Genomic DNA, 19,605 nt, shown 5'->3' with positions numbered 1-19,605 from the left:
ATTCTTTCTCCCCTTCAGGACCTTGCTGAGTGAGTTTTACAAGTTTCATTATTTACTATCACAATCAGAATGAATAAAACATCAAAGGAGTAATTTCTAAACAGTAAAAAGCATATACTAGCTTCTCATAAAAATATTAATCACAATAATACTTCAAAGAAGACCCTTTTTAACAGGATCTGGACCACCCACAGTCTGACTGAAATACTCAGGGGCTTGGCCTACTCACAGGCTCCAGGACACTACTCTGGGCTGCCTCCTAGCTCTAGTTCTCTGAGGGTTTCCCACTAACCTCAGCATGGTACCTTGTGGTCGTCTGAGACATTACAAATATACAAAGGTAAAGCATATACCGCCCCAAATTAATGAATTTATAATGACAACAGTAAGTCACGTTGCTGTGCGTGAGACAGACTGACACTCACCTGCACCTGCTGCCTTTGTGTGTTTAGCATATTTGGGTCAATTGACAAGGGCCCAAGAACACTGACCATCAGCTCTTTTTCCACAAGCCACTGTTTTAACTGGGCCTCTATGGTCTGGAATTGGGTTAGGTTGTTGGAAGACTCTTCCAGTTTTTGTTGTCTATCAACTGTTAATTGATTGAGTTCTTGCCACTTAGACTCTAAAAGAAAAAGGATGAAACTGGTGTTTGGTTTTTTGCATTAAAACGACGATATCTATGAAGACTATATATTATGCAAAATGATATGCAATGGCTATCATTCCATTTTTCAATAATTCTTCTTACCTAGTTAAATAAATACCTAAACTAAGAGAAAACTGCATTTAATAATACACATTTTGTGGACCTGGTGGTTGTGTGTCAACTGAAATATAAGAAAAGAAAAACAAACTTGAATCTGATTTTAGAAGACATTGTAGAATATGAAATACTCCTTAAAGCAAATAGGATCCTGAGATCTTCATTTCTTCCAGAAATCCTATGGAGTCTGTTTATTTCACTATAACTAACCTACTAGAATAATGAAGATTAATCCTTCACTGTTATATCAAATCTTCAATTAGCAGGTGTAAGTAAACGACTCCCACATTTGACTATCTAGCCCCAATTATTCTCTTTTATTCAAATCGCATATTAACAACCAGCCACTGGAAAGTTACAATAAGAAATCTTACCAACCCTTTAAACTCAACATTAAAAAATAATTCCTCTAAAAACAGGTGGGTTTTCCCTCTAATTCCTTACATTCCTCTAAAAACAGGTCGATTTTTATAAAAGCTACATCTCTGTCATGTCACTGAGATGCAATAATTCAGAATGTTCTATCGTGAGTTTCCTAACCCTCATATGTTCTTGACCATAAAACCTTAAGTCCCTCCTTTATATCCCTTATGCTCTGATTCCATTTTGGCCCTCACCATGTGTTGTTTTTTAAAAATTTGTTTAATCGATACACAACAGAGGTCCCTATCTTTGGGGTACGTGTGATAATTTAATACCATCCCGCCAGGCGATGATGAGTTAACCTCATCATGTTTTGCCTGGATCAGTAGTTCTCCAACTTGAGCTGCACTAGAATCACCTGGCGGGATCATTAGCCTCCACCCACAGAGCATGTGATGCAGTCGTTCTGGAGTGGGGTCTCAACTTTTGCATTTCTAAAAAGTTCCCAGGTGCTGCTGCTGCTGCTGGATCCAGGAGCGTACATCTGGAGAACTACAGACCAAGACTACCCATCTTCTCACTGCTATTTCGGCTATCAGTGTTTCTCAGGTGCAATCTATTTGGTTCTAAAATAATTTCCCTAAAAAGAAAGATCACTTTTAAATATGTCAAGGCCTCCTACGATCTGGCCCTCGTCTACTAATCTTAGAGAGTTTGTATTTTGAGATGAATCATCTAATCTAGCCCTGCTAATCTTATTGTAATCATACAAATGGGCTGTTGCTCACACAGGTCCCACGTCTGAGATGTTCTACCTCCTCGTCACATACCCCAATCTTATCCTGCCTTCATAATTCCAATGTATCTTGCCCTCTGCTAGGAAGTCTTCCCTGCTCTCACCACCCTCAGGACAGCATGCTCCCTGTACCCAAGGGTTACTGATCGGAGAACATTTAGTCCAGCACCTGGACACATTAGTTGCTCAATAAACATTCATTATTGGCCACGATTACTTGATGTGAGAGTTTGATTTTTTACCAGTTTAATACACTAAAGGGGTGACTTCAATAGAACACAATCCCTAAAATCTTATCTACTGACATCATTCTATATGGCACGTTTTAGTCACACACAATCTGACAACAAAATAATGCAATCAGAGCAATAAATCAGGAAGAAGAAACAGCAAAGTCATCAGAAAGCTTTTTTGATGTGCACATTCCTCATTCCTACCCCTGTTGTAAAATGTCCTGAGAATACTCTTCCTAAGTAATTCTGATATCCCAGGGGAGAGCCACTCAATTAGGGCCAAATTAATTACAATGAGACAGGAGTCTCTATAGTTGGATTAAATACATCTTAGAACTTTAAGATCCTCTAGAGGAACATTTCTTCAAACTGAAATATACTTCCGGATTTCTAAACTTATCACAGGGCACCTAACTCTAAAAGAAAGACAATATTTAGATAAACATAATGGAATGGAAGATAAAATAATTACTATAATCATAGTACATGTACATAGCACTTACTATTTGCCAGGTGCTATTCATCTGAGCTATAGATATATTAAGTCATTGAGTTGTCTAAACAATACTGTGAGGTAGGGAAAATTATTTTCCTTCTCTTATACTAATATTCCATATTATTATAATAATGAAAAATTTTAAGACAATAGAGCTAGTGAAGAAAATTCTGTAACTAGGAGGAATAGATTATACAAGGACAGAGTAGAAATGGGAGGATGACCCTAGATAAAGAATCAAAACTACCAGTCTTCAGTGGACAGCTGCTTTTTAGTATTTCAGTGAACAGCTACTTTTTAGTACTGATTGGGAGAGAAAAGAAGATAGTAAAGTATAGATCTAGAGCAGTCCCAGGAGAAATTCCCTAAAGAACCAAGCCTACCTTTTCCAAATAAATGAAAAGAACATTTAAAGTAAAAGATAATGAAACTTTTAAAAGATAAAGCATCATAAAGCTAGTAAAAAAAAGTCAATAATTGTTAATGAACACGATGTTACTCAATGCGTAGCATTGAACTAATTAGTATCTACCTTCTTCAGAAAAATAAGTGTAGGCACTGTGTTTACCAGGAAAAATACAAGAAAAGATAGAAAACCTAAGTATAGCAGCAGCCGCGTGGGACTGATGACTGATTCTTTGCTTTGGACTTTTTCACCTTCCTTCTTTAATCTTAGGTGTAAGACATGATGAAGGTTGTAAAAAATGTATCTAAAAGGTAACCCAAACTAGACAAACTGTCAAAATTGTGTTATTGGTTTACTCTTATTATGAATATACAGGAAAGCCTGAAGGAACTTGCATATATAATAACAGCCAATATCAGATATGTGTGCCCCCAGAGGGCCAGCTGTTTGCTATAATCCTTCTGAATCCCCAGAGCAAACTAAATTTGCTATGTGGTATACTGATATCCCTAGAAAGACCTGAGTTATAACAGAAGGAATACCTAAACAAATAAAAAAAATCATTAATAACAATTTTGCAATATATTTTTATATTGAAAATATAAAAAGACACAGACATGAAAATATTTTATATTTTCAATAATAACTAGATGTTTTCCACGTAGAAATACTATATATTTCTGAAGAATTATTTCTATATATTTCATATTTTGTGTTGTTATGTTAACTTTAATTCTCTAATTGTTAATGATATACAATGGATATTTGTATACTGAACTTAAAAACATAACTTACAAACATAATGTTTGTAAACATTGAAAAAAAACCTAAGTGCATAACACAGAAGATATATTGTACATAAATGGAAGTGAGGCCAATTCCCTGCACAATGTTAATTTCAAGTGACACTTTTAAACATGCAAAAAAAAGGTTCTGAAACATTAAAGCAAATCCAAAACTAAGTGAGGCTGTTGGATGCTTTAGATGGATACAAGTGAAAAATGAATGAGCTTCTGTGAACTTTCATGTAAGTAATACAACATACCTATTTCTGCCAGCATCTGCTTCCACTTGGGAGCCTCAGGAGTATCTGGGTTTTCCTCCAATAGCTCCGTCAATTTGTCTTTCAACTCCTGCACTTTGTTTACATTTTGCTTTAGTTCTGCCTCAAATGACTAACAAGGGGGGAAAAAAAAACTACATTAAAGTGTGCCAACTGCAAAAGGCAAAAACACAATTATGATCAAGCATTTTTTTTTCCTCTAGCATGACCAAAAGAGGAAAAAAATACACTTTTAGAAGATAAAAGCTAGTGAGGACCTGGATTCAGCAGCTATTTCCTTTCCTTTTTTAGCCAGTCTTCACTGTGTGACAAGAATCCCCCAGAGAAGGCCTGTACCTATGGAGATAATGACTCTCGTGTCCATTATTGAAGAAGAATTTCATATTTTCTTTTTTTTTTTGTAGAGACAGAGTCTCACTTTATGGCCCTCGGTAGAGTGCCGTGGCCTCACACAGCTCACAGCAACCTCCAACTCCTGGGCTTAAGCGATTCTCTTGCCTCAGCCTCCCGAGTGGCTGGGACTACAGGCGCCCGCCACAATGCCCGGCTATTTTTTGGTTGCAGTTTGGCCGGGGCCGGGTTTGAACCCGCCACCCTCGGTATATGGGGCCGGCGCCTTACCGACTGAGCCACAGGCGCTGCCCAGAATTTCATATTTTCAAATCAACCGGCTTTGGATAAAAGCAAGATGACATCAGTAGGTTGTAATTAACAAAAAAGTTAGCCTTGACAAAGGCTGCTGGTATTTCAGAATCTACTAGTGAATAGCACTTTTTTGGACACCACGTAAAACAATCCTCCCAATCTTGCCAGCTACAGGAAGAAATGTCACCGATTAAAGAAAGGGAAAGTATTAGCTACCCTATTTTACACTAGACAGAACACTTCCCTAAAACACTTAGGCTTTATGTAAATATTTCCCAGTAGGTGGCTGGTTAACATCCCAGACTTCAACTGATTCAAAGGTGATGAAGGTGCTTACACTGACAGCTTGTTCATCTTCATGATGGGGGAGCACAAAAAAAAGTGGGGGGTAAATTCACACCTAACAGGTACAATGTATGCAATTTTAGTGATGGGCACACTTATAATAACTTGGACTTAAACTAATATTGATGAAATTGTTTTTAAAGAAGGGACTCTTAACATTGATCTCTACAGAAAGACACATTAAACACAACTATCACATTTTGTGCTGCGGGTGACAGAGCTGGAAAGCAACAAAGCTCCTGACCACATGGGCTCCGTTTGAATGCTGCCTGGTTTTCTTTTGCATCTTCAGTAGGAACCCACAGAATATACCTTATTCTGCTCAACTTGCGTCTTCACAGCTTCAGTGTCTGTGGGTGCAGGGGTCTGACGCCACTTTGTCGCAGTTTTGTTCATTTTCTGTAACCACTGCATCATAGCACTTGATTCTTCCTGAGCTTTTTCCAATTTGGAGAGTTTAGAATTCAGTTCTGCTATTTTGTCCTTGAGTAAGAGGCCAAGATCTTCATAATCATGACTTACGTCGGTCATGTCCTTCTTAATGGATGCTAACCCTAGAGGAAGAAAAGAATTATACTGATGCATTTTCAGGTCATTTCAATTATAGGTCTAGAAATAATAGTTTGTCATACTCTGTAATTAAGCCTACCATGATCAAGTCATAAGCTTTTTATAATTAAAAGTTTAGACTATCATATAATACTATTTAATCACAAATAATTCAAGAACACTACATAATACAAGCAAAATAAAAACGGTATTTCAAATAGAATAAAAACCTCAAACCACAAAATGTTACTAATTTCTCAGGCATCAAACTCAATAAATGAGATAAAACTAATGTTATCTCAAGTAGCAAAATATCTCAAATTAACCAAATAAAAAAGAAAATACATTGAACTAGCTTTTACTAATTTCAGATGAACAAAAATGCATGGAATGTTACAGAAATTAAAATGATATTTAGGGGGATTTGTGAGCATTAAATATCATTTTAATTCAAGGTTTAAATTTCAAATATATTGTCCTCTAAGGAGATTTTCTCTTTCAAAAAAATACCATGTTACATTAATCAATAACCAATGAAAATTATTATTCACCTTTATTTGCCAAAAATTCCTGAGTATTTGCAGCTGTTCCTTCACCATTTAATATTACTCCACCTGTAAAAATATTAAAACTGAAGTAACATAGATCTCCATAGTATTTCTACACATCAATAGTAAATGGCATTGCATTAAATTAAACAGTAATCGCTATATACAGTAATCACTTAAAAGTGTTACGACTACTTTGAAACATAAAATACTAATTTAACTTCAAAATCAAATGAAGGCCTAAAATTTAAATATTGAACAGTATCCCTTCTTCTATGTAAAATGTGTTCTTAAAGTAGTAATATGATCATCTTAAACACTCACATTTCAATGTTTATATTACACTATTATAATATAAAGCTGCTTTATTGCTAACGCTATCTCAATGATGAAGGTCCCAAAGCCCAGAGGTGCTCCGTGTACAAGTGTGTTGAACGAAGCACAAAGACTGATGAACCGGAGCGTCTGCCCTCCTCAGGGACTGAAAACTGGCTGACACAGCCACACTGCGCTTAATGGAGGCAGATTGATTTTTTTTAAAGACATGAAAAAATCTTAAAGTTTAAAAACAAACTGTATTCCTAAAACCACCTTACATCAATACTAAGAGAGAGAAAGAGAGCAAACAGGCGCCCAGACTGGTTAGGAGGACCTGGGTGTTAGTGTGCAACTCACCTGAATTAAATTCCAGCCTCACTAGTTACCAGCCAGGCAACGGATCAACCAAACTGATGGGAATAATAACACCTCACTGTGGGAACTAAAGCCCAATTGCATGGGAACTACTCGGTGAGTAGCAAACTAATATTTCTCTCTTATTACATCATCGTCTAGCATTGGTTATATTTTCATAACCAGAGTATTATAAAAATCAATTAGACTTTCTCAGATAGTGCCCATTGGCTAGCTACTCAAAACACAAAGGCATTTGTCAAATCACAAAAGAACAAGTAGAAACAAATAGAAACATTTAAATATCTGAAACCTAAGTTTTGTCCTTCAAAAATAATCACACACAATGGCATTTCACATCAAAGTGTTAACTATCCCAGAGATGCCCAAGACTAATGCCTGCCATGCTTGGTAGTTACCAAGAGTACAAAACAGAATGAAACCAAACAACCCCCTGCAAAAAACAAAACAAACAAACAAAAAAACCACCCAAGAAACACTGGTTGGTGCTTATATTGCAAATATAAAGGGGATATGAAGAGCTAACATAAATAAAACGAATAGAATTCCTTTTCTTAAAGAAAGAAAAAACTTGACACTTTAGGAAATCTGATTAGGGGCTGAAAGGAGAAATCATCATACCATATACAATATGGGTTGTCCCTGAAATGGGATTAATAGAGTGGAATAAATGGTTGGTTGAGAAAGGCCCAGCTGGAACATCAGTATCACAATAGGGACAGCTGGGGAGTTGGTCCGACTAGATAAACCACAGAGGAAACTCAGAAATCTCAAATAAAGATACGAGACTGCCTTCTGTCTCTGCTCGGAGTTGGGTTTGTTTTCTTCATTTGATACTGTATGCTTTAAACTAAAACCTATACCACAACTTAATTTTACAATCAATATTTATACATAACTCTCCCATTTGTTGAGAAGAGAGGCTCAACCACGTCTCAGATTGTGATTTAGACATATTGGCCAACAGGAACAGCACCCAGAATAAAGAGGACAGGAATAAAACAAGAGAGGGTCCGCTCTACAGGAGAAGAACCAATTTCTTCCCTCACTTCCTTCTTTGCCGGGAGCCCAGATTCATTTCTTTATCAAATATTATAATAAGAATAGAAATAGTTCAAATAAAATTTCAATATACCCATTTCATTAAAGGTAAAAAGCAAGCAAATCAGAATCTCATCTGTCCTCTACCTCAGTATAACACTCCTCACTCTTACATATCAACCTGATTACATTTTAATTTAATAAAAGAAAACAAAGAGAAATTTGAAATTTGATTAGTACAGATACTTTTTCATAGCAGGTTTTAATGTGTTTTAGATGCCATCTTTCTTATCACTTCCACTTTGTATTTCTAGGGTTATTAGTTAAAAAATAACATACGCATACACAAAATGAACATGAGTGATTCTTGTAGTTTTTGCGATAAATGTAACAAAAGCACATACCTGATTTAACTGCTGCTATTGCCTTTGTAGGGGTAGTCACAGCACTTATTAGGTTACATAGTGAGATCCCACTGTTGTTCACTTTCTGAATCTCTGGTGTTTTTAAACTCCACTTTTCTTGTAATTTCTTGAGATATATAAAAATACATTATTTTCAGTCTTCTTTATATTTTCAAAGTGGCACGTTATAATTCAATTTCTTAAGCATATCTTAAAGCAGTAATAACCGTGGGCCTTGATTTGTGGGGGAGGTGAAGAAAAAAAGGCACCATCCCTGTTTGTTCCCACAGCCCAGGTGACTGTTAGCACTGTTAGCAGTGACAAGTGGGGGTATGGCCCATTCTGCTCCTTGCCACAGTGGAAGTAAGGTTATTCCCGGCTGCCATGGGTTCCAAAGTAACTGTCAACTGTAAGTCTGGAAAACTGTACTAGGTCATAGCCAAGTTACAGGAGAAAATGTATTAGGAACATTAAAAATAAATGGGAATTCAGAATTCCATTTTACAGTGTGTTTTAGTTATCAAAATTTTAATGAATTTTTTAAAACATACATTTTCACAAATTTGGAGTAGAAATTTGCTATAACTTCATAAGTATCATAATGTGAATCAGGTAACAAAATACTTGCACACTATTTATGCAGGAGATAACTTCTATCTTCAATAACTCATTACAGTGATATATACAACCTAGCATAAAATGCTAATTAAAGAGAAAGATCTTCTACTCGGGAGGCTGCTGTGAGCTGTGTGAGGCCACGGCACTCTACCGAGGGCCAGAAAGTGAGACTCTGTCTCTACCAAAAAAAAAAAAAAAAAAAAAAATTAAAGAGAAAGATCTTTTACTAAATATTATGAGAAATGGTATCAAAAATAACTGAAGCTAAGTAGAGGTTTAGTAGGGAAAGAAATTTAGACACTGTCACAGTCAGCAACTCATTAATCATTTTTTAAAAAAGCAAATTAACTGAAAGTTTATGTCCTTCCTCAAAATCATCAGTTAATCACATGTCACGATTTCCAAAGATCATCAAAATACAGGATACATATAAGGATCTAACTTCCATTAGATATTAGATCAAGAAAATCACCACTAGTCTTTCAACCTTTCATTACAGACACAGTCAAATGAAAACTTAATATTAAATAGAATGATTCACCTTAGTTTCTTCCAAAGATTTTCCTAAATCCTCTGCACCAAAAGAAGGCTGCACAATGGGAACTTTTTCTGTTGTTTCTTTTATCCATGACTTCAGTGATCTAACAAGGACTTGGAAAGCATCCAATTGTTCTTGACAAGAAGTTACAGCTTCTTTTCTAGATAACAAAAGTCATAAAAATTTAAGCCACAGAGAAATGATGCTCCAAAGGGCTAATTACTAATAAATAAATCCTTGTTCCCACATCAGGCTTAATATTAAAAAAAAAACAAAACTTCCGTGTGCAACCTAACCCTTTAAAACAGGAGAAAATGTTTCATAGGTGGTAAGTGAAATCAGCTCCATCTCTGCTCCTCAGGCAAGATTCACAGATCAAGATAGCAGCAGTCAAGAAATCTGTAACCCATATGTAATGGCACTCTATAATGCTACATAAACTCTAAGACTACATAAACAGTTTTAACATTATTTAGATTTGGGGAGCTTTGATCTGTCCACTTTATGGGATGCTTAATGCCAGCAGGCACAGAACCAGAAGGGAAACATTCACAAATCACAGACTGGAGGAAAACATAATGCCACCTAGCGTCCTCTACACTACACTACAGTCTTGTTAATGGACTTCATAAACTCAGTGTTTCAGGGAATACAGATTTAAGTCTCCTAAAACGAGATGTAACCTAATAGGTGGAGAGTTTTGATGGGTACCTCCCCCGAGGAGGTTCAGGAAGCTCCACGAGGAACCATGTGGATCTTTGTGTGTGGTGAGCCCCATGGAGGGAACATAAAGCGCTCCGCACAGGAACTACGAGGACCGTCGCGTTTGGCATGTGGATGACAGGTGCACATAGGCAAGTGTGCACAACACTGGCAGATGAAAATACACCACCGTGGGACTGGCTGCTGATGACCACATGGTTCTAAAGTGGACCCATTTGAAAGAAAAACCCCAGAAATTACCTAAAAAAACCAAAAACATTTCATCTGCACAATGTGAATTAAATATCACAGTATGTGATGGAAAACATAGCTTTGTGAGAAGTATTGACTGGACTCAAAAGTTTTAGGTAGAGAATTCTGAAGAAATAAAGAAGACTAGTTGAAAGAGAAATGACTACTTTCTATCTTTGGGGGCATCTTTTACATCAACTTTAGGAAAAGCTGTTGTATAAAGAAAGCTACACAAGATAAGAAATACACAAGTTACGCGGAAAGGGGAGGGGAGCGGAGAGGGGAGGATGGGTGGAGGGAGGGTGATTGGTGGGACCACATCTACGGTGCATCTTATAATGGTACATGTGAAATTTACTAAATTTAGAATATAAATGTCTTAACACAATAACTAAGAAAATGCCGTGAAGGCTATGTTAACCAGTGTGATGAAAATATTTCAAATTGCATATAAAACCAGCACATTGTATCCCATGATTGCATTAATATACACAGCTATAATTTAATTAAAATAAAAAAGAGAAATACACAAGTTAAGTCACAAGGTCCTGCATAGGTTTTTAGCTCAACTCAGGTTCATTCTCTTGTTTCTTATTTCTTCATGGATTCATGTCTCATGTGCTACTCCTCGAAAAGTAAACTATTACATAAAAATGCACACAGTTTATGAATTGAGCTCAGAAATAAAGAACCATGAGCTGTCTTCAAGGTTATGTCTGCCTTTGCAAATAAAAATGTGGGATTTATTGGCTCCCAGTCTGACATTTCAGATGTGGCAAGTTTAGATCATTTTTAGTAAGAAACTATAACCACCATTTTTCTTATATAATGCTTTCCACTTTTATGTAAGAAGTACTGAATTTTCTTCTTAAATATTTTTTAAAATAATGTACTTAATTAAAATAACAAAATGTTTATCAAAAAATACTTATGAAGTAGCCTTTTGCTTATTCTCAAGTTTTTTAAATAGTTTCAGTTATCTATATAAGAAAAAAAGTAATTGATTCTAATTACAATGCTATCAAGTAGAATAAAATATAATTTTTTAAGTAGTGCTTACTTTTCTTTGATGGTCTCTTCCATTTCTTTGAATTTCTTTGACAAATTATTTGTTTTTTCAAAAACCAGAGCTTTATCGCCTGGTAAGCCATGGCTGGATATCTCCTTCAGGAGACTATGCAAAACTTCAAGATCCTTCTTATGGTCTAAGAATTCAGAAGTTGATTCCTAAAAAGCATTTAGATACTTAGTCAATACAGATATTGCTAGATGCTCAATGGACATTCCACCCACATGCATGTGGGATCAGAATAACTCTACTTGGAACTTGACAGGGGAATAAGTATCTGCCTAAGATCAGTAATCTAAATATAACAAAATGCAAGAAGGCTATTTGAAAGAAAACATAGAAAACTTTATTTAATTTAAAATGCATTCTATATTTGTCTCTCTGTGGGTTATAGCATATAAGATCATACTTTTATCATCTATGACATGTATGAAAAGTGGTGTTTATTTCTAATCACTGAGCAAAGTACTTCAAGGAGAAGATGGGGTTTTGAGATTTTTAATGGGAGAAAACATCTTTCTTAATCCATAAGCAATTAAAATGACAACTGTTGATTATAAATCTGCCAATAGCGTATGAGTTAGTCTTGACTCCCTCCTTGACTGGCCTCATGTGTTTTTAGGAAGACACACCTGCATATACTGAGACAATTCAGTAACATCTTTTCCTGGCACGTCTACTTCAGTGAGAGCCTGGGTTTTTGTTTCCAAAAATGTCTGGAGCTTTTCTGAGAGGTTCTCAAACAGTTCTACTTTGGTTTTGAGCTCCTCCATTTTGGCGAGCTTTTCTTTATGTTTACAACTTGCTTCCGAAAACCGAACGGACAAGTCCTTCATCTTGGCTTGCAGTGAGGATGCAGTCGAGGGGTCTGCTGTTTCCATAAATTTCTTCACTTTTTCATTCATGGCATTTACACTGCTCTGTCTCCCTGCGATATCCTGTTCCAACATCTGAAACAAACCCAATATTGCATCTGTTTTATAATGACGTTTACAAATAATGTGATAGAATTCTTTTTATGACTACTCATAACAACATAAGCTTGAACAACCTGTGACTGAGAGTGCTAACGGTTGGAACTGAATGACAAGTTTGATCTGTCCCCGGAGGAATCCCATCCCAAATCTCCTCAAGGGAGAGTGGATAGCAGCTGGCTGTAGTTGCCTGACTGAGGCAGGAGGCTGCTGCTACTCAGCAACCCCCAAGATCTAATGGAGCCTGGGGATTAGCCATGGTCCTAATTTTTAAAAGGCCAGACAACAATGTGATTGATCTGATTAGCCTCATGTGCAGCTGGCTGAAGCAATGATAAACAAGACTCAATGTATGTGTAAGGCCTCTATAATGAATAATATTCCAGGAAAAGTACACAGAGCTCTTTCTATTCTTCTTTACAGAAAAACAATTTTGCCCACTTGATTTTTCGCAAGCATTACTTCCCAGACTGTTATATTCAGGAAACATCATTCTCTCTTTTTTTAATCCTTAAATTTATCTTAAATCTACTCATTTTTTTGAGCTTATAAAACTTTTTCAATATAAGTATTTTTTTTCTTTTTAAAAAGTCACTTACAATGGTTTTACTAATGATATCCTGAAGAGCAGCAGAGTTTAAAGGCACTTGGCCTTGTTCTTTCAGAGAATTTTCCACACTTCCCATCCAGTCTAGCATTTCATCCAAGCCATCCTGCACGCTCAGGGAACGGGTCAGGGTTATCTGCAGCTTTTCATTTCGTTCATTAACAGACTTGGATAGATCATCGTATCTCCCAACAATGTCATCTAATCCAAACAGATCAGGAAATTATTAACTACAAAGTTCTATTTGCCCTACCTCTTTTCAAAAATACACCAAGGTGAATTATAAGATTTTAAAAAGAGAAAAGTTTAAGCGATAAATTCATAATGCATAATCAGAATATCACCTCAAATCTTAGGAAGAAAAAAAATGCCTAGTAGAAAATGAAAAATTGACATTTTTAAACAAGTTATTATTTATATCATCTGCATTCAAAACCAGATTTTTTCGGATACACAAAGATCTGAATTATCTTAGAGAGATGAAAGAACAGTCCAAACAGCAAACCTTTGGAATAACTATTGGCTCCCAGTCTGACATTTCAAATTAGCTATACTTACTGGTAACTACTTGGAGAAAAAAAAGATGATGGTCAATATACAGCTATCCGCAAGAGACAATACACTGTTATTGTCATTTTTCGTAACTTAAGTAAAATACTCAAATACATAGAAATTGCTGATACAAATGAATTGAGAAAATAGACAATGAAAATCCACTTAAAGAAAGTTGAGATTATGCTTCTAAAATATACAAAAATTGAATTTACTTAAAAGTGTAATAGCAGGAAAAAAGGGAAAAATAAACTTAACCAGCTAACCACCTATCTCATAGGAGATAAAGATGCTTTAAAAAAACCCTTTCTGGGTTAGTTTTCACTTGACTATATTTTAACATCCTACATTCTATATTGCAGACCAATGGGAAGTTTAAAGAGCTATGGTTTTTAATGCATTCATCTCTCTCTGAAATGCAATCTGTTTTTAAGCATGAATTTAATTTATCACATATTGTCCAGGAATTTGGAAAGTATTTTACTAATATCTGAATGCTTTAGCCTGATACATTGTAGACTGCTTCAGCAGAAGAAAGTTGTGACTTGAAACATTTCTATAAAACCAAGTATCTCACATGCTGTGTTTGGCCTGTGATATATAATCCACAACAACACAGTTTTTCTTTTAGATCATTTTAATGATATGTCATGAGAAAACAGCTGGCCAAATCTTCACTGAATTGAGAGGTTAAGTTTAGATGATTTAAGGAGACAATCACGTTCCTCTTACTAAAACATAATGAAACTCACAAGTGGGGAGGAAGCTGGCATTTCACATGTACCAAGATGCCATAGGCAGAAGAAACAAGCAGTGGGTTCAAATATGAGCCCTAATCTGAAAGTCACACGAGCAGGTGCTCTGAACTGCAGCTTGAGATCAGCAGGTGAGCTGCCTGTCAACTGGGCAACTCTGGAAGTAACTAACATCAGCGATCTGTTTAGCCATGGTCAGTCATAGCCCAAAGAAAGTCCACTGTCTTCATATTAGTAGAACCTCTGCAAGTTGACCATCCAAGTTCGTGTAACAAACTGTTCAACATATGGAACTAGGCCTCTGGTACTGATACACCCACGTTAGGTCTATGAAAATTAGGTCAACTTAAGAAGGTGGTCATTGTAGGGAGGTGGTTAACTACAGAGATTCCGCTGTAAGGAAGACACCTTCAGTGTTACTGTTTGCTATGGACTGAAGGTTTTTGTCCTCCCAAATCCATATATTGAAGTAAACTGAAGCCTAATCCCTCATGTGATGGCATTTGGAGGTGGGGCCTTTGGAAGGTATGATATTGTGATATAATAAGAAATATTTGATCTTCGACCATGGTTCCCAACTAAGAGCCCCTAGCACGCTTGTGGTTTCCTCAGAACATGTGCACTGGGAAGATCTTCTGTTCTGATATTTGGTCTTTGATCCCAGTTCCTGACACAGAGCTCCTAAATTTCTTGAATTTCCTGGGTGACAGGAGCATTTTTTATTCTTAACAGGTAATGAATGTTGGTGGACTCCTACACAGCCTGAGGATGGAGACAGGTTGCCAGGGGAACCAACCATGTGATGGAAGGCTGCAACTGACAGTCTCATTCCCTTACCTCCAGGGAAGTAGAGGGTCTGAGGATTGAGTGGATATCAGTGGTCGTGATATAATTGATTGTGCCTATGTAATGAAGCCTCTGTACAATCCGAAAAAACTAGGCTCAGGGAACTTCCAGGTGGCTGAATGCTTGGAGGTTCTTGGAGGGTGGTGCATCCGGAGAGAGCATGGAAACTCTACTCCCCTTCTCTCCTACCTCATTCTAAGCCAGATCGCTTTCATCTGGCTAGTTTTCTATATCCTTTGTGATAACCTTTATAATAAATGTGTAAATGTAAGTAAAGTGTATCCCTAAGTTCTGTGAGCTACTTTAGCAAATTCATCAAACCCAAAGAGGGTTATAGGAACCCTGGTTTATAGTTGATCAGTCTGAAGTATAGCTCACAACCTAGGATTTGGGATTGGCCCCTGGAATGGGGACAGTCTTGTGAGGCTGAGTCCTTAACTTTTTTTTTTTGAGACAAAGCCTCAAGCTGTCGCCCTGGGTAGAGTGCTGTGGAGTCACATCTCACAGCAACCTCCAACTCCTGGGCTTAAGCAATTCTCCTGCCTTAGCCTCCCAAGTAGCTGGGACCACAGACACCTGCCACAACGTCTGGCTATTTTTTGGTTATAGTTGTCATTGTTGTTTTGGCAGGCCTAGGCTAGATTTGAACCCACCAGTTCTGGAGTATGTGGCTGGCACCCTAGCCACTTGAACTACAGGCACCGAGCCATGAGCCCTTAACTTTTAAGGTCTGATGATAACTCCAGGCACAGAGTGTCAGAACTGAACTGAATTGCAGGACACCTATCTAGTAAACACTGGAGAAGTGTGTGGACCATGGGGAAGACATGCTGCACATCTGCTGACAGAAGTGATCTTTGTTGTGGTGAAGGGCACAAGAGAGTAGGAAAAATACATGCTTTTCCTGTCTCTCTAAGACCATAATGAGGTCATGAGGGTGGAGCCCCTGCGAAGGGGATTAGTGTCCTCATAAGAAGAGACATGACCAAGATGATCTCTCTCTACCACTCTCAACCATGTGGGGACACAGCAAGAAAGCAGCAATGTGTATGCCAGGAGGTGGCCCCACCAGGAATCTGACCACACTGGCACCCGGTATCAGCCTTCCAGCACCCAAAACTATGAGAAATGAATGTTTGTTGTCTAAGCCTCACAATCGATGGTACTTTTCTTATAGTAGCCTGAACAAAGACACTGTTTATTCTGTACTTCTTGGTGATGAAATATTATTAGAGTAAATTCTTGTTTTTTAGTAACTAAAAATATTTTAGAAAATGGTACAAAAAGAACCTACTGTAAGTGTGCTATTGTTTCAAAGTCATTGGTTTTCTTAGAAGTCAGATATATCTTGAAGAAACTCTATATCTTAAATACACTTTCACATATTTCTAGAAAATTATGGCAGAAAGGTTTCAATGTCTTAAAGTAATGTGACAAATGAATTTTAAACAATATGAAACTTATGTATACTTAACGATGGGAAAATATTAAAATGCTTCTTCAAATAACAGAAATACAAATAAGATAGCCTGTCTTTGTCTTTTAAATCCCTATACCCAAGTAAGTTCTTACGGGACTAGCTTCCAATGTAGATCTACAAGAGACACATTGGGATGGAAAAACAAAATATGAGAAATGTGTTCACAGTCTCATCTTAGACCTTAAAATTCTGTATTTTTGTATTTTATAATGACAGTACACATAATAACGTAGCAATATGTACATATAATTATATGTATACATAATTTATATGCATATATAATACTTGTGCCTATTTGAAGGTGTGTTTCCCTTCTACAGCACCATTTTAGAAAAGCAAAGTTCCAGCCTCCTCTTCATATAAAATTTCTACCCAGATTTTAATTCATGCTCTGTGTGGTATGAAACATATGTCTCATCATCTGCTGTGGAAGGTTTTTATTTCACACATTCACACATGGAAATATATAATAACCTTGACTCACACATTAAATATTATGAAAAGCAGCAAACTAAAAACAAAAAATACATACAATGAGACAGTAAAAAAACACTTATTGATAATCTACTGTACATTCAGCATAAACTAAATACTACGAGTGGATAAAAAAATACATAATATAGTTCTCTCAAGAAATGCATTCATCTAATGCAAGAGGGCACAGAAGTGCCACTGTATCTACTTACGAGTTTCTAGCATTCCTAAAGAATTGGGGTCACTAGGACACCCACTTTGAGTAAGGCCACTCAAAAACTTCTTCCAGAGCACAGACAAGTAACAACACTGCTTCAAAGCATGACTCTCAACTCCTAAACCCTGTGTCCCCACTACTGATAAAGACCCTCAGAGAGTCTATTTTCAGGCCATGGTGAAAGTCGATCTCTGCCCAATCCCGTCAACCCAGAGAATTTTGTGGAGTTCTACTTCCTGTGGTGGGTGTTACATAATGAGTTTCTGTTACATTTTATAAATACAAAATGAAAATGAAAATAAATTCATTTCAAGCTGCATAGCTCCCCCTCCTAATATTCTGATACTGCCAAAGAAGGCAGGCGTTTTCCCAGATTCAGCAACACCATTTCACAAAGAAAAATCACAAATAATAAACTCTATAGTAGTGAACGCTTTCTCCCCATCGGTCAGAATAGCTGTATGTAGAATTCACCTGCGAGACAGGAGGCGGGGAAGTGAACACCTTACCGAGTGTTTTCTGGATATCATTCTTGGCAGGAAGTAGAGAACCCCTGGCATCTAAAAGCACTTCAGCCGTTTTCTTCAGTTTCTCGACAGCAACCTGCTGACTTGATATTTGTCCTTGCAGAGCCTTTGGGATTAAATGCTTTTCAGTTATACTTGGTAGGACTAAAAAATAGATTTCTGATATGGAAAAAATTATTTCTAAGATGAAGTTAAACTGAAATGAGCAAACTTTTCATCATATAAACCTTAACTATCCTAAACTTATTACAAAGTTCTTAAAATAAGGCCAGTTATAAAGCAGTATTAGCAAAAGCATCATACAGGCTGCATAAGACATGTACAAAGTCAGGCTTGAAATAAACCCCTTTGTCATGGGTTCAGAATAATTTGCTTGGTTCTTAATCTTATAACTCTGTAATGTTAGCCTGAGTTATGTCTCGATCTATGGTTCTAGACTTGGTACAATACCCCCCCTAAAAAAGGAAAGAAGGGAGGGAAGGAGAGAGGGGAAAGGAAAAAATGGAAGGACAAAAAACCCAAAAGGCCCTTCTTACTCCAAGTAAGGAGATAATTAATGACATCCCTATCAGTAGATCCTGATTCAATGCTGAGTTATGTTTATTTCTGTTAATTCCACAGAAGTTACCGTCTTACTCCAATTATAATCTCCATTATTAAAAAGTCAAAAAGCAATAGATGCTGGCAAGGAGGGGGTGAAAAGGGAACACTTACACACTGTGAATTAGTACAATTAATTAGTACAACTTCTATGGAGAGCAGTATGGAAATTCCTCAAGAAACTAAAAGTAGATCTAGCATTTGATCCACCAATCACACTACTGGGTATCTACTTGGAGGAAAAGAAATATTTATATCAAAAAGATACCTATACTCACATGTTAAAAACAGCACAATTCACAATTGCAAAGACACGAAATTGACCTAAGTGCTCATCAACTGATGAGTAGATAAAGAAAATGTGTGTGTGTGTGTACACCTATACCTATAACAGAATACTATTCAATAATAAGAAAGAATGAAATAATGACTTTTGCAGCAACTTGGATGGAAGTGGGGCCAGTATCCTAAGTGAAGTAACTCAGGAAAAGAAAAATGCTGCACATTCTCACTTATAAACTGGAGCTTTATCTACAGCTACGCAAGGACACAGAAGGGACACTGGAGATCACAAGGTGGGAAGGCGGGAGGGGGTGAGGGATAACAAATTACCTACGGGTACGATGTACCCTACTTCAAAAGCCCAGACTCCACCACTATAAAGATAAACATGGAACAGAATTCAACTTGTACCTCGTAAATGTCTTAAAATGAAACAAACAAAAAATAAAAGTTACTAAACATTTAAAAAATTCAAAAGGCCTTGAGAATACAAAAATAAAAACGGACAAAAAGCTAACTCACGAGGTACGTCTAGGGCTGTGCCAAAGGTGAGTAAGAAAATGCAACTAGAAGTGGAGAGGAAGAAAAACTGGGGAGGGAAATGAGGGGCACCTCAATGGGACGGCACTGGGAGGGGTCCTCGAGAAGGGAGAGCATTTCCCTGAAGAAAAAAGATGACACGGAGATGGGGACAGAAGAATCACAGGAGAAGGGGAAGAGCCCTGTCCAGTTTGAAAATACATCTGGGTGAAAAACCAGAAACA

The 19,605-nt window shown here is 36.9% G+C and overlaps 1 protein-coding gene across 31 annotated transcripts in view; it reads right to left on the bottom strand.

The window, feature by feature from the left end:
* DST (dystonin) overlaps positions 1–19,605 on the bottom strand; it is a 465,208-nt gene that overhangs the window by 107,090 nt on the left and 338,513 nt on the right. For all 31 annotated transcript variants that reach the window (XM_053603771.1, XM_053603761.1, XM_053603774.1 and 28 more), the window contains 10 exons: positions 17,942–18,065; positions 13,101–13,309; positions 12,160–12,477; positions 11,519–11,685; positions 9,508–9,664; positions 8,349–8,475; positions 6,214–6,276; positions 5,426–5,667; positions 4,106–4,235; positions 426–625 (listed from right to left, as the gene is read on the bottom strand). In XM_053603771.1, the coding sequence (XP_053459746.1) occupies positions 426–625; positions 4,106–4,235; positions 5,426–5,667; positions 6,214–6,276; positions 8,349–8,475; positions 9,508–9,664; positions 11,519–11,685; positions 12,160–12,477; positions 13,101–13,309; positions 17,942–18,065 (1,737 nt within the window). The remainder of the gene's footprint in view (positions 1–425; positions 626–4,105; positions 4,236–5,425; positions 5,668–6,213; positions 6,277–8,348; positions 8,476–9,507; positions 9,665–11,518; positions 11,686–12,159; positions 12,478–13,100; positions 13,310–17,941; positions 18,066–19,605) is intronic.

This window comes from Nycticebus coucang, chromosome 9 (assembly GCF_027406575.1).
Source record: "Nycticebus coucang isolate mNycCou1 chromosome 9, mNycCou1.pri, whole genome shotgun sequence".
In the NCBI taxonomy this organism is placed as follows: domain Eukaryota; kingdom Metazoa; phylum Chordata; class Mammalia; order Primates; family Lorisidae; genus Nycticebus; species Nycticebus coucang.
This window is presented reverse-complemented; position numbering and strand designations above follow the sequence as displayed.